Source organism: Zophobas morio, unplaced genomic scaffold (genome assembly GCF_036711695.1).
Source record: "Zophobas morio isolate AGI-343-1 ecotype UQ-CSIRO unplaced genomic scaffold, CSIRO_AGI_Zmor_V1 ptg000012l, whole genome shotgun sequence".
NCBI classification, from domain to species: Eukaryota; Metazoa; Arthropoda; class Insecta; order Coleoptera; family Tenebrionidae; genus Zophobas; species Zophobas morio.
Genome location: NW_026972117.1, coordinates 15,949,704 through 15,964,612, shown reverse-complemented (window position 1 = coordinate 15,964,612; position 14,909 = coordinate 15,949,704). Strand labels below are relative to the sequence as shown.

General features: G+C 33.1%; 1 protein-coding gene across 9 annotated transcripts in view; it reads left to right on the top strand.

Annotated features, from left to right (window-relative positions):
• The window catches only part of LOC135127896 (protein NDRG3), a 40,539-nt gene that overhangs the window by 7,159 nt on the left and 18,471 nt on the right, over positions 1 to 14,909 (top strand). For 8 of the 9 annotated variants that reach the window (XR_010280299.1, XR_010280300.1, XR_010280301.1 and 5 more), the window contains exon 2: positions 4,372 to 4,598. The exons of the other annotated variant lie outside the window; for it this stretch is intronic. Coding sequence is in view for 5 of the 8 variants with exons in the window: in XM_064054565.1 (XP_063910635.1) it covers positions 4,387 to 4,598 (212 nt within the window). In the remaining 3 variants the exon portion in view is untranslated. The remainder of the gene's footprint in view (positions 1 to 4,371; positions 4,599 to 14,909) is intronic. 9 annotated transcript variants of the gene reach the window in all.

The window sequence follows — 14,909 nt, the reverse complement described above, 5'->3', positions numbered from 1 at the left end:
TAACTTAAAGTAAATTCTGCAGTTATTATGTGCATAAAGAGTTACAGTGTTCCGGAGCTACTTCACATTTGAATTATTTGACACTTAAAATTGACACAAAAATCACTTATTCTCATCTTATTGGTGGACAAAAAATTTGAAGCAAAAATGAAAATTATAATAATCATAATTAAAAAAAAAAACCAATGGAACAGATGATGCCGAAAACACGATCTACGTGGTCTTTGTTCACAGTTATCACAGCCAATGAACTATTAAATTAAAAAATATTACAACCAAAAATAATTACCCCTGTGAATAACACGAGAAGAATTTAAATTGTAATCATAAAATGTAACCAAAAACGTGGCTAAAATCACAATAAAACTGGTCTTGTCTAGATCAAACATATTCGCATATTATTATCAATTAATGAAACGTCATTTTATCAAAGATTTATAGGAGATTTTATGGACGACATGAAAACATGATTTACACAGTATTTTAAAAATCTAAAATTTGTTTCACTCTGGTGGAAATAGAACTGTGCCGCTCAATTATCGAAATTCGGCGAAAATTTGATCGTATCTTCGGCGTTTGCGTGCCTGAAGGTATTAAATATTGCGAAACTTATCGAGAGTTAGCAGAACTAACATTACTATGCCAAACCTACGACAATATGGAGTTTTAAACTTACACAAATTTGCTTTTTCGTAATTGAGGCGATTTGGCACATGTGCGAGCGTTTGGGAAACCCAAAAATGTGGCAAAAAAAACTAAATTGTAGCGGAAGTTTCAGCGTTTTCAGGATATTTCGTGCCAATACTTGGATGTTAGAAAACGTGCCGAGAAAGCAGCGACTAGGATTTTCCACGGTTGTAACCACTTGTACTAAAACTGTATTAGCAGGCATAACATGGAAATTTATACAAATCGTTTCCTTTTTGAAATTTGAGACGATTAGGTACACCTGAGTGTGTCAGATTGCTTAGTACGTTCACCGCAATCCTGATTACAATTTTAAAATTTTAATAAGATTATTAAATGCGTGTAACTAAGAGAGAATCCTCAAATCTTCTGGCTACAAAATTTTACTAAGAAACATGAGAAAATGTTCAGGGAATGCCAGATTTAATTTTTTTTCGAAATTGTAAAATTTATTAGGTACATTCGGGATACTCAGAGAAGTCACAGGTTTAATTTAGTGTTGAATACACATGTAAATAGATTTCTTAGCTTGTTACCCACAATTTCCGGCGCCGGTAGGAAGTTATTGATTTTTATAATATATGTATTAATAAATTCTTTATTCGTGCTTTTTCCTCCTAAATATTTTATAGTAAGACTTAACTTTAGCTACCCTACGGGATTCGGTAGCTTAACTAATTTTTTTTTGTAACATATTTAGCAGGAAAAGGACGAATAAAGGATTTATTAATTTATTGTAAACCGATTATTACAATATTTAGGAATTGCTTATTTGTTTTTTTTTTAATTTAATACTCTGTACCTCTAAATATTTCTTTAAAAAAGAAGAAAAATATATCATATACATAAAGGCTTTTGAAATTGAAATTATTCTCTGTCCTGAACATAAAACACGCTGCAAATGTTGCACAAACATTTTTGAAAAGTAAGGCGTATTCATAAACCACACACATAGGAGCATATTATTTTATCAAATTTAAATGTTTGATGTACAAAATTTTTAGAAGATTTCATTAAATTGTTCAGGTGAATGATTAGATAAATTTTAGTTAGCGTTTTACCATCTACACGAAATTCGTAACACAATTCTAAAATTTAACAACAATCGGTTCAGTAGTTTCGGAGATTATCTGTTTAATAAAAATCGACATAGACGGTGACAGATAAATAGACGGAAATGAAAGACCTATTTTTTGTACTCTTGGGGTCATGAAACGTCGAGAAAACATGGAAGTAGCCATTCGCCGGATGGACTCTATTTCAATACTTCCTTAGCTTACGCTCGGGAAGTGAAAATTCAGTGTTTTAACTTATTTGCTATGATTTTTACTTCAGAAGCGTAAGCCAAATGTTCATTCGACGAATTTTCTACACGTTTCATGACCCCCTACAGTGTGAAAAAATAGGTCTTCCGTTTCAGTCTGTCTGTCTTTCGTCTATGTCGATTCTTATTAGATTTTATTTAAAGATTATAAAATAATATACTCATATACTTGTGGTTTATGAACTAGCCTTGAGTTTTTCTCCTAGATATCCAATTTAATTTTTTTTTTTTTTTGTTATGTTATAAAAACACGTAGGACGTTATATTTGAAAAAGTAAAACCTTCGTGTGTGATCCTGAAATTAAACACTTCGTATATTTGAAAATAATTGTAAATGATAACCGCAAATTATACAGGGTGAAATATGTTTTTTAGAATCAGACCATTAGAACAACTGTATAATAATTTTGACGCCTAATATTGTTGGAAATAAATATGACTGTGTGTTTGATAAGTAGCTGTTATTATTTTTGTCCAATATTTTGTATGTACATAATTATACAAATAGATTAGATAAAAATTACCTGAATTGAAATAAAAGTGAAATTTAATTACTTTTGATTATTAAACTCCAGGGGAGCGTAGAGTCTGGATGGGGTTGCATTAAATAATAATATAACAAAAAATAAAAATAAAATGATTTTTTTTTTTAATAGCGGTATTCTATTTAATTCATGATAAACATTTACGTTAACCTGAAGTTGTAATACTAAAACTTTGAATTTGAAACATTATAACCCTTTTTAACCTTCGGACCAAAAAGGGGTATTGTAAGTTTGAAATTTTTGTCTGTCTGTGGCATCGTAACTTCCAAACCGCTAAACCGATTTCACTGCGACTTCTTTTTTCTGAAAGCTGGTTTAATCGTGGCGGTTCTTAGCTATGTTTGATGATCATCGCTTCAGCCTTTAGAAAATTATCAGTTCATAATACATACTGTGATTTTTTTCTGGACCCTTCCATTGCCAAAAAATTTGAAGAAAATTGGAATAACATGGCAACGTCGCATCGGAGTTTATAAAGTAGTAAACTGTAGTTATAAAGCGTAATGAGAGATCAGTTAAAATATGTACATACAAAAATATATTCTATTTAAAAAACTGTAACAGTTTTGTGTTACGCCTTAAAAACAGAACACTTAGTTATAAATAATTTTGGTATAATATATATTTATATATTATAAATAACCGTATAATTGTACTCTTTTTAATATGTACAGGATGAATTACTAATAGCGTGTTTCTCGATGTTTAATTAATTTTGAGAAATAGAAGAAAGCCAAAAACCAAAATTCTACGGTTGGTTGTGCATTATATGTTAAAATTATTTTTGACTATACAGAGTATTCTGTTTTTCTTGGTTTGTTAAATGAACATATATTTATTTTTACATATTTGGTTAGCTCTTCTTAGACTTTACACCCACAGTTCAGCTTTGAAATTTCGATGCGACGTTGCCACGTTATTCCAAATTTCTTGAATTTTTTTAGCAATGATTCACAAAAAAAGTCACTGTTGGATTATTTTTAAAACCTATCTTACAATATTTTGTGGAAAGATTAATAAAGACACGCACTTTGTTGTGGTATAAATAAAACTGAATATTTATATACTGAGTGTTTATATATGTTAGGGATGCCTTTAGTTCCCCTAGTGACAGAAGGGGTTCACAAGAGGGTTTGACCTGAATCACCAACACTGGCGAGAGTGTAAGGCGCAGGACAGCCGAGAACAGCCGAACGAGTGCGTCTGCGCGGAAAAACAGTAGTCATGTTGTTGGTTGAGACAGCCATTAGCGCGTACAAAAGATCCGAGCAATAAAGAAGTTTAAACAAGTGGTCGTTTACCCTTATCAACCCCTAATCATTACATATATGTATGTGTATTATTGTAATCTTCAAATATGGATATTTCAGTTTTTTTCAAATAGAACACTTGTATTTTATTACTGCATCTAATTCTATTTTTATTCTCTTTCTATCGACATCGATAAAAATAAGAAAAAAAAAATACAAGACGATACAGGACTGAAATATTAATACTTGAAAATTCACATTTTGAAAAAGTCACAAATTTAAAACTAATTGCACAACATCGACAGAAAAAGTTCCGTGTTCAACATCAGTAGCAACAACATCAATTTTCTTCCGTCACTTCAAAAATTCTCTCTCCAAACTCGTTTACTCTTATTTTACTTACTTCGTTACAAACCCGCCTCTACTGTTCTCCCAACACAATTTAACTTCTCCCAAACATCTCGTACGATTCCGGTCACGTTCGTGCGCTCTCGCCATAAAATCAGACTTTCCCCTAAATCCCCTACGTTGAATCGAATGACCAAAATATGGTGCTCATGATCAGGCCTCCTAACCGACGATGCCGGCGAGCCTCAGCGGCTCGTACCGCTCCTTGTCGGGCTCGAGCGACGTGTACCGCTCGACCACGGTTGCAGGTGGCGGCGGGAATGCCGCCGCCGGGATCATCGAAGGCATGAAGAAAGCTTTTAGTTTCATGGCAGGGGGGACATCCAAGGACCAAAAGCTGATCGAGAGGGTCGCCGGAGGCGGCCCGGTCGTCATCTCATCCAGGTACTGTGAAAGGGGCGGCTTGGCGGTGGCGGCGGCTTGGGTGCACCGGAAAACCGGGGGTGGGTGGTGCATGGGCTGTATTGAGTGTCGGAAGGGTAGTGTGTAGATAATTCAGGAAGTTTTTGTGATTTTAAATGTGATAACCCACACGATTTTGGCTAAAAGTATTAACAAGAGGTTTTTCAGGAATGTTTCCGTTAACGATAGGTGTAAGCAAAAGTTAAAAAACAAGTTTTACTTAGTTTTGGGGGTTGGGGCCCCTGTTTGTTGACAAACAGACGTCACTACGTTGCATAATGAGCTATTATAAATCATTAGAAGGCAATTAATTTTAGTGTACAATGGTTGACAAGAGTTGAATTATTACTGTTGCTGATAGAGAATTAATTAGTAGTAAAACTATAAAATAGCGGTTAAATTTTAATTGAAAACAAAGAAGTTTTTAGTAAAATTCTACTTGAAAACTATTTCTAACACGAAACAAGTTTCGCTGTGTGTTGAAGCGTCGATAATATATGGGGTAAGTCTTTATTAGCTGCTTACTAATTATAAAAGATCGTACATCAAGTTGGCTTTGAAATTTCGTGAATTTTACTGCTTCGTTGTGATGATTGATGACTAATCGTCGTTGTCCGTTACAAGCTTAATCATAACCCAACTTTCTTAATTTTTACTGCTTGCTAGCTCACATTGTCTTCTACAGTTTCACCAGTTCAGAGTGGTATATGAGCTGATATTATAAATAAGCTAATTTCATTGAAATTAATACACTAATGCAATTTATTACAATAATTTTAGTATACGTAGGACGAACTTGTGAGTCTTTTGTTTACAAAAATAATTTATCAATGATGTGACACTAAAAATATTTTCATATGTAGACCGTACTGAATTCAAGACTGAAATAAATAACTAGCTTTTTAATATCTCTTTGGCGGTATGCAGTGAGATAAAAGGACCTTTCTTAATTCCCAAGGAGACTATCGAAAAGAACTGGTGGTACTACTGCTCTCAGTTTAATGTAAATCAGTGCCAACATAACCGTTAGCTAATCAGTTTCTGTCACAGTGTGATGTTTCAGTTGTGCAGTCGTACCACCTACACAGTTGGTGTCATAGCCAATTCTGATTCATTCTATTCAAATTCAACGTGACTTCATAATACTTTAAAATGTTGTGCTTAATTTTACTTTCAAGGAATTAACATCAGTTTGACAATGGGATTATAATTCAGGTTTCGACAACCCGGCAAAGTCAACACCCACTACGGTGATTTGTAGACACTCTATTGAGCTTTCGGCTTTTACTTTTACTGCTGCTTCGTACTTTCTAATAAAAATGAGTATGAAATATTTTAAAAACTAGATAGCAGATAATCTAATGGTGCATTATTTACTTCCATCAACACCTCCAAATTTTAAGGTTATGTTACTTGTCATACATTTTTCTTTCAGGTTTTCAAATTTAACATGATCTGGTTTTGTTGTTTAGATATAATAAAGTTCCAACAGCTTTTTTGAATTGATAATTAATTTTCACAATTTTATTTCGTGAACTTACACCTTGTCTCACCATGGGATAGGTACGGGTTTGGCGTTTTGTATATTAAATTTTACTAAAGTTGGTTGTACATAGTCTTGTGATTTTTCCAGTAAGTTTTTGAATTCCAATTGCCAAAATTTTAGATTTTCGAATTTTTCGATGTTTCAATTTAAAATTTCGACATTTTTCGATCTCTCTTATGATTTGTTTTCAAGCTATTCAATCGTTAGATTTTCGAAATTTTAGTTTTTCCAGGTCATGTTTCTTAATTTCGATCTTTCAAATTTTGGATTTTTCATTTTTTGATTTTCCTGTTTCTCGATTTTTCGACTTTTCAATGTTTGGATTTCTCGATTTTTCAATTTTTCAATTATTCAGTTTTTAGGATTATCATTTTTTCCATGTTTCAGTTTTGGGATTTTTAATAATTTCGATTCATCAATTTTTCTTCGATTTTTCGACTTTCCGATTTCTCGATTTTGGATTTTTAAATTTTAAATATTTCAACTTTTCAATTTTTTGATAATTTATTTTTTAAATTTTTAAATTTTAGATTTTTCAGTTGTATATTTTGATTTCTCGATTTTTTGATTTTTCGACTTCTCGGAGATAGATTTTTCGGTTTTTCAATTATTCGATTTTTCAATTTTTCGTATTCTCGATTTACCGAGATTTCGAAATTTTAATTTTTCGGATTTTTCAATTTTGGGCTATTTCGATTTCTTAATTTTTCGAGTTCTCGACTTTCGATATCTCGATTTTTGGGTATCTCGGTTTTTAGGAGTCTGGGTTTTTCGTTTTTCCAATTATTCGATGATTCGAGTTTTCAATTTATCGATTTCCCTATTTTTCCACATTTTAGTTTTCGAATTTTTCAATTTCTCGATTATTCAACTTTTCGAATTTCAATGATCCAATTTTCAATTTTTCGGTTTTTTAAAGGTTGGATTTTTTGAGATTTCGATTTCTTGTTTTTTTTATTATTTTTCAGTTTTTTTCATTTTACAATTTTTCGACTTTTGATAGTTCGAAATTGTGATCTTCCTATATTTCGAGTATTCAAGGTTTCGATTTTTGGATTTTCGAATTTTTTGATATTTCAATTTAAAAATTTTCCATTTTTCGATCTTTTTTGTATTTGGCTCATTCGATCTTTCGACTTTTGGATTCCTCATTTTCCGATTTTTCAGTTGAATATTTTCCTATTTTTTGATTTTTCAATCATTGGATCTTTCGATCGTTCAATCTTTCGTTCATGCGATAGACATTTCAACCTCTCGTTTTTTTATTTTTTTATTTTCGTATTTTACGATAATTCATTTTTAATTTTTAGATTTTTCGGTTGAATATTTTACCATTTTTTGATTTTTCTTTTCTCGATTGCTTGATCTTTCAATTTTTCGAGTTTTCAATTTAATATTTTCGATTTTTCGATCGTTCTATATTTCGATCATTCGACTTTTTTATTTTCGAATATTTCAATTTTTCATTTTTGAATTTTTAGGTTTTTAAAGTGAATATTTTTCCATTCAGTCCTGCGATGTTTCCATCCATCTTTCGATTTTTTATTTTCGAATTTTTCGATTCATTTTTGGATTTTTAAATTTTGCAGTTGAATCTTGCTTTTCCATTTTTCGATACTTCGAAATTTTGATCTTTCTGTATTTCGATCATTTAATGTTTCGATTTTTGGATTTTCGGATTTTTCGATGTTTTAATTTCAAATTTTTACATTTTTCGATCTCTGGATATTTCTATCATTTGTTCAGTCGATCTTATGACCTGTTTTCGACCTATTCAATCGTTCGATTTTCGGATTTTTAAAGTTTCCATTTCATATTTTTCCATTTTTCTATTTTTTTGAATTTTTGCATTTTTGGATTTCATTTTCAATTTGAAATTTTATCATTTTTTGAACTTTCAATAGTTATTTCGATCATTCGATTCTTCGATTTAATATTGTTCCATTTTTCAGGTTTTCTGTATTTCGGCCATTCCATCATTCGATCCATATTTCCACCTTTCGTTTTTTTATTTTCGAAATTTACGATAATTCATTTTTAAATTTTTGATTTTTCGGTTAAATATTTTTCCATTTTTTGATTTTTCCATTTTTCGACTTTTCAGTCTCTCAATTTTTGGATCTTTTTTTACTTCGATCATTTGTTGTTTCTATATTTCGATCTTTCCATCTTTTGATCATTCGACTTTTTTATTTTTGAATTTTTCGATTTTTCATCTTTGAATTTTTAAATTTTTCAGTTGAATGTTTTTGCATTTTTCAAATTTTCGATCTTTCAATTTTTTGTCTTTTTAGAAATTTCAGTTTGATATTTCTCATTATTCGATACTTCGAAATTTTGATCTTTCTGTATTTCGATGTTTCAATTTAAAATTTTTACAGTCGATCTTATGACCTGTTTTCGACCTTTTCGGTTGTTTGATTTTCAGATCTTTATATTTTCCATTTCATCTTTTTCCATTTTTCGATCTTTTTGTATGTGAAGCATTTGATCTTTTCGATTTTTTGGATTTCATTTGTGGTCCTGCAAAATTTCGATCTTTCTATATTTCTGTCATTCGATCTTTGGAGTTTTCGATTTTTCAATTTAATATTTGTCCATTTTCGGCTTCTAATTTTTCATCTGTATTGTCTTCTGGTTCTGAATTCTGTTTCTGATTTTCTTATTCGCTTTCTATTACATTTATTATGCTAGGTCTTCTATAAGCGGCTATGGATTGACTGTCTGTTTTTTTAAAGATAACATGTTGGTATATTACTATTTTCTTAGAATTTTCGTACCGTAAGTGATAACCATTTGGTCCGTATCCTACAAAAGATACTTTTTAGTGCCAGAGTCAAGTATCTGGACAGATCAGATTTTATTTTGGTCCTGTATTCTATAGGTGTTTTTGGCAGCTTCGGGCCAAAATCCTTCACTTAATTTGCTCTTAAATATCATTGCTCTGTCTTGTCTTCATTTATTTCTGTTTCAAACAAATCAAAAGCTTTAAATGTTACTATTATTTGAAGTTTCCATAAATGACACGTGATTTCATCGTTACGTTTTTTCCGTTTTCGAGTTTTGCTTCTAGTTTTTCTGTCTTAGTACTTGTCTGGGCCCATAACCTGTTGTGTTTCGGATTTTACTTTTACTTATTTTTTTTTTATTATTCTTATATTTTTAATAAGAATGAATACGAAACACTTTAAAAAGTAGATAGCGTAAAACCCGTGACTAATCTTAAAATTTAATGGTGCATTATGTACTTCACACCAACATTAATAACCTTAATCCGGCTCAGCGATGCAACGTAAATGTAAACAACAGCCTGTCGTTTAAAGCCTCCGTAGAACTACGAGAATCTGGTGGCTTGAAAACCCCAGGAGGGATTGACATATTGCCAGTGCACGCACTAACTTTTAATCAAGTTTATCAGCAGGAATCATGTGTAAAGGTGAAAATTAACTCTGAATGGCAGACACAGAACAAATGGTGGGTGTCGTGCTTACGGGAATTCTGACGCCGGTTTGAATAATATGATTTACCTATTCTGTATTAAATTAGATTTTTCAATTTTTTTGTTTCGACACACAATAATAGTAAAACTTAAAAAAATTTCATTAACTACTGAACAAAGTAGATACGTTTTTTTGGGACCTCCACGAAATGCTTTTATTACGATTCTACTCACAAAAATGCTAAAGCTTACTTTACATTCATGACTCACTCCTAATTTTGTAATCAACCTTCAGCATCCGTCACAGCCCGTCGTAAATACCAAAATGATAAAGGGGGCTATTGTTTATGCTTTTAACACTTTTATGTCAGAGCAACAAGAGAATTGTTACGGTTATTGTACATTCACAATAGGAAAATTATTCTACGCAAAATTAGTAGTTAACGGGACGTTCATATCGAGTGCAAATTGTCGGAAAAGTTAACGTACAGGAACTGTATATAATTTTTAGAGTGCTGACGACAACATAATTTTACTTACGTCTACATACCGGGTTAACGCAAAATTTAAAAAAGTACCAATTTTGACACAATTTGAATCTTTGCATAAGTATGAATTTTACCGATACGTTGTTGTGAATGTAGCACATTTTATATAAAGATCGGAAAATTTTATTACTATACAAAAATAGTGTGCTTACACTAAAATTCAGTTCAATTTAATTCCAATGAAACATTGGATTGAGCTTTTGTAAGAGTCAGTTTATGACATGTGAAATTAATTCGGATTAAAATCAATGTGCCATCCATCAACTCGTAAATTCGAGACTCATAATTTGTTGAATTTGATGACGTGATCGGTTAATTGCGCGATTAAACTTATAACGTGATTATATGCTTCTGTAAACTGAATCGAAAAATATAAAATGATGGAAATGGAGACAAGATAATAGTTTTCTAAAAAGTAGTTTTGCCTTTTGGTGGAAAATATGTCAAAAATCTTTTTATTACTAGATTTTCTTATTTATTTTATCAACAGATTTTTTTTATTTTTGGTTACAACTTTATGGTCATATGGTCTCCGGCAACTACTTGTATAATAGAGTCTCCCAAATAGTGAACAGGGACTTTCTGTTTAATGAAAACCATGAAGCTTATGATGTGTGATAATAATAATTTACAGCCTATTGCTTTCCTGAAAGGAAGGTCATACTTCAATAAAGCCATAAAAAGATTAAAACTCGTCAAAAAGTGTTAAAATTGTGTATTCCAATTAAAAACAAATGAGTAAGATCCTGTATTACAACATTAATGATCTTTAAATTACCGTTTCTATTTCATTCAGTTACAAAATTAAAACCTAGTTGTTTTCGGAAACTACTTCCTGTTAAATTTATACCAAGTTTCACTCTATTAAAACCCATAGCATTAATCAAATAACCCACCATCCCGTTTAAAATGAAACAAAAGCGAGATTACATAATACAGCGCCGTGGACTATTCTCACCCGGTTTTGGGTACGTGTGGTGAGGGTTCTGTATAATACACTGCTTCTTTTGTGTGTACTAGACAAGGTTTCGCTCGTTCGACTTTCGAAATGGTCGCTTTCGGCTGGGTCAAGCATCGATCACATTTTATTTGCGGTGGGTGTTTAATGCAAGATACGAGGGCGGAATTAAATTTGCATAGTGATTAAGCATGTGGCGAGGCGGCCGAGCACGAAAGTACACAGTTTTTATGGATTCGCCGATTTGCCCCGGAAGGGTATTACGTCTGGACTGCGTTCTAATCCGGAATGATTACGAACCAGCTTACTGCACAAAAATCCGATCTACGAAAGCTCGAAAATACAGGAGTTGCGGTGCTCGCCCGACGTTCGTGGAATTTAAAGGAGGGCGTTAAAGGGAATTTTGTATGTTTTCTTTATTGGTTCAGGGAGGCAGGTTTGTCTGAAGTGAGTACATCAAGAGAAAGGAAATGGCATTTTCGGGGTTTGGGAAGGTGGAGGTGTTATCGAGTCGTGGATAAAGACACAGATGATTTAGATAAAAGTGAATATTGGATGGCGCGCATCTGCCAAATTGACATCCTCATCAGGTGATGGAAGACGAATACCAAACGCAAAACAAGGAAAGTCGCCGTATGTGGAATGCGTCCATTTTGAACGAACGAAACAAAGATTTTATTGCCAAATGATTGTTTTGTCAGGTTGGCAACATACATATTTAAAATTTTATGGACAATGTATCTATAGGTTCGCGGGGCGGGGATAAATGCGTCGCTCGGGACAGTCTTCTCGTCTCGGGTGGACATAAATTGCGGTTCTCTGCGTGATCCCCTTCCTAGAAACTTGTTTGAGAGAAAATTGACCCACCTCTGAAAAACCTTGAGAAAGAAAAAGTATGGGTGATAAATGAAATAGGGTTTTGAAATTGATGGACAATAATTCTCGTGTGAGCTAAAGAATAACAGGTATTAGTCTGGCGGCAAACACATTATAAGCGAGTAAACATTAGCCCTTTGCGTCTTTTTTAGAGAAGATAAAAAATTTAATCAGTTTAATCACCTCTTTTACGATTTGGTTCGTTATTCGGATGAAGCAAAATTTTCAATAATGGTCGAGTTAACAAGCGTAACTCTCATTATTACTGCCAAGACACCCACATTGGATTAGAGAAGGATATTTTCAGACAGTCTACTTCATAAACGTTTGGTGTGGGATCCTCGGGAACAAAATAATTAGTCCCTACTTTTTTGGAACAGTTTAAGTGAGAATTCTTATTTAAATTTTATTCAAACTAATTTACCATTCCTACTCGAAATTGTTAATTTGGACATACGACAAAATGTTCGGTTTCCACAAAACATAGATTACACAGGCCTGCGAAATATAACTTTTAATTTCCCTTTTAAATAATATTGTTTTTTTTTTTTTTAGGTATTTATGTATGCTTTGAGAAAAAATAAAATATAAAGAATATAAAATTGAATGTTTATTTATTAAATGAACTAAATTAGTTATAAACAAGAATTTAAAAAAACAAATAAATCAAGAAGCTTCCTTTTTTCTGTCTTCAAAGCTCTTATTTAAGCGTTTTCTCTTGTATTCACGATAGGATTATGTTATTGCTGTTACATTTTTCGCATTATATCATTTTATATTTGAACAGCAAAAGTAACAATCGTCTGTATGATTTTGTGGCTCCATCCAAATCATTGGTGTCAGCAAACTTATCTGAAGAATTAACCCATTTCCGAGAAGACATTAGTAATTTTTGTTTAAATTCAGGGTAGTAAGCGCATAGTCGACACAAATAACTCTTACTAAGCTGAACACGAAATGAAATATCAACACCATTATCCATACATATTATTACCACAAAATCTAGAAGTTAGTTTTTATAGTACTAAGAACAAAACTGAAAAAAATATTTTTTGCAGAAACTGTACGTGATAGAAATTTTTGCATTTTTTTTTTATACATGAGTATCTGAGACCTACCGAAATTACTACTTTATTTTGTTGGGGGAAAACCATCGCAGGCCTGTGTTATAGAAGGGTGCGGGCTTACCTTGATGTGCGCTTCCGTACTAGGGGGTTCGAAAAGGAGTCAGTTAATTCTTGATGTTTTTGTTGAATTTATGATAATGTATGAGATTTCTGCGATTAATATCTCTATAAATAAATAAATACAGCAACGAATTTATTCTGAGTTGCGTCCCCAATTCAAGCAGGCTTATTATTATTAAGTATTAGTACACGTGAATCATCCTGTATATTTATATAACATAATGGCAGCGGTACCTGAAACCGTACCTTTCATCCTTTAATACAATCGGAACCACAATTTGGCTTACTCCAGCCAAGACCAGAGAGAGCGATTTCAGTAACTTCCATTTTGGCCGGCGATAAGGAAAAATATTTCACGGAAAAAGCAAGCGACTTTGAAACAGCTGCTTCTATTCTAACCCCGCCAGATGAAGTTCAAGTAGGAGAAACCGTACCGGATGATACTCTAGGTGCCTATGACAAGTCTTCTCCAACTAGAGCCACAGCTGTTAAAACTCAATCAGAGCTTCAAAGCGTTGTCAATTTGGAAGCTATAATTGGTGAATCTGAAGGCGCATTTACCAAAGACACAAAACCGGAAGAAAAAACTGCGGAAGTAGAATTCGAAGAAATTAAAGCTGCTCTTGTATCAGAAACGTTGACTGGAGATAAAGAGAAACTTTACGAACAACCAGAAGCTGTGACCTCTGGTCAAGCTTCTTTAGCTTTTGACGTACAGCCCGTTGCCGAAACTAACATTGTTGTGACATTGTAGAAGTGGTACCCACAACAGCTCAAGCCAATGTCGACCAATCTACTTTAGAAAGCATAATCTTATCAGAATCGATGGTCCAAGATAAAGAAGGATCATTCGAACAAGCACCTCTTGAAACTAAAAGCGCCACTGTAGGATTTAGAGAGGACACCGGAGTAGTAATCACTCAAACTGAAAGTAGCGAAAGAGAGACAATTCTAAAACCGGGTGAAAAACCGGAATGGAAACATGCTGAGACAGGTGTAGCCACTTTGGAGCTCGTTGTTAAAACCGAAACTGACATTCATGACACTTTCAAAGATTTGGAAGTACCTCAACCAGAAACGCTGTGAGCTCAATCCGAATTTTCAACCTTCAAAACCGCTGTCAATCTTGAAACGGTTGCCACAGAATCAGACTTGCCTCTAGAGGTTGCTACACCTGAAACTAGAAACGTCGTCGTTTCAGTCAATGAAGATCAAAGCATTATAGTCGAGACTGTAATTACGAATGAAAATGAGAAAGAATTCGTAAAGGAAACAACTGAAACCAAAGTTGCTGAGACAAGCTTTGCTGATATGAAAAGTGTAGCATCCACTTTCTAAACCCAAGCAGATTTAGATGTCGGAGATTTTAAACCTGAAACTCGAGATACAACAACAGCGGTACCTGAAACTGTACCTTTCACCCCCTTAATGCAGTCTGAACAAGTGATCGTCGATAAAGAAGATGTGTTTGAAAAAGGAGTTAAACCCAGTGAAGCAATGGCTAATATTAATGTGCAACGAGTTGAAGGAATATCCAGCTCTGAAGCCACTTTGGTCGTTAAGGAACATACTCTAGCTCCAATCACAATGCATTCAGAAAAGTTTGCGATTAAAAACATCGACGTAACTTACGCAGTTGCAGAACAGAGTACCACAGACTCCTCTGCTGACATGAAGAGATTCGAAACCGCCAAACCTGAAACACAACGAGCCTTCGAAAACAAAGAAGCCTTGTCAAG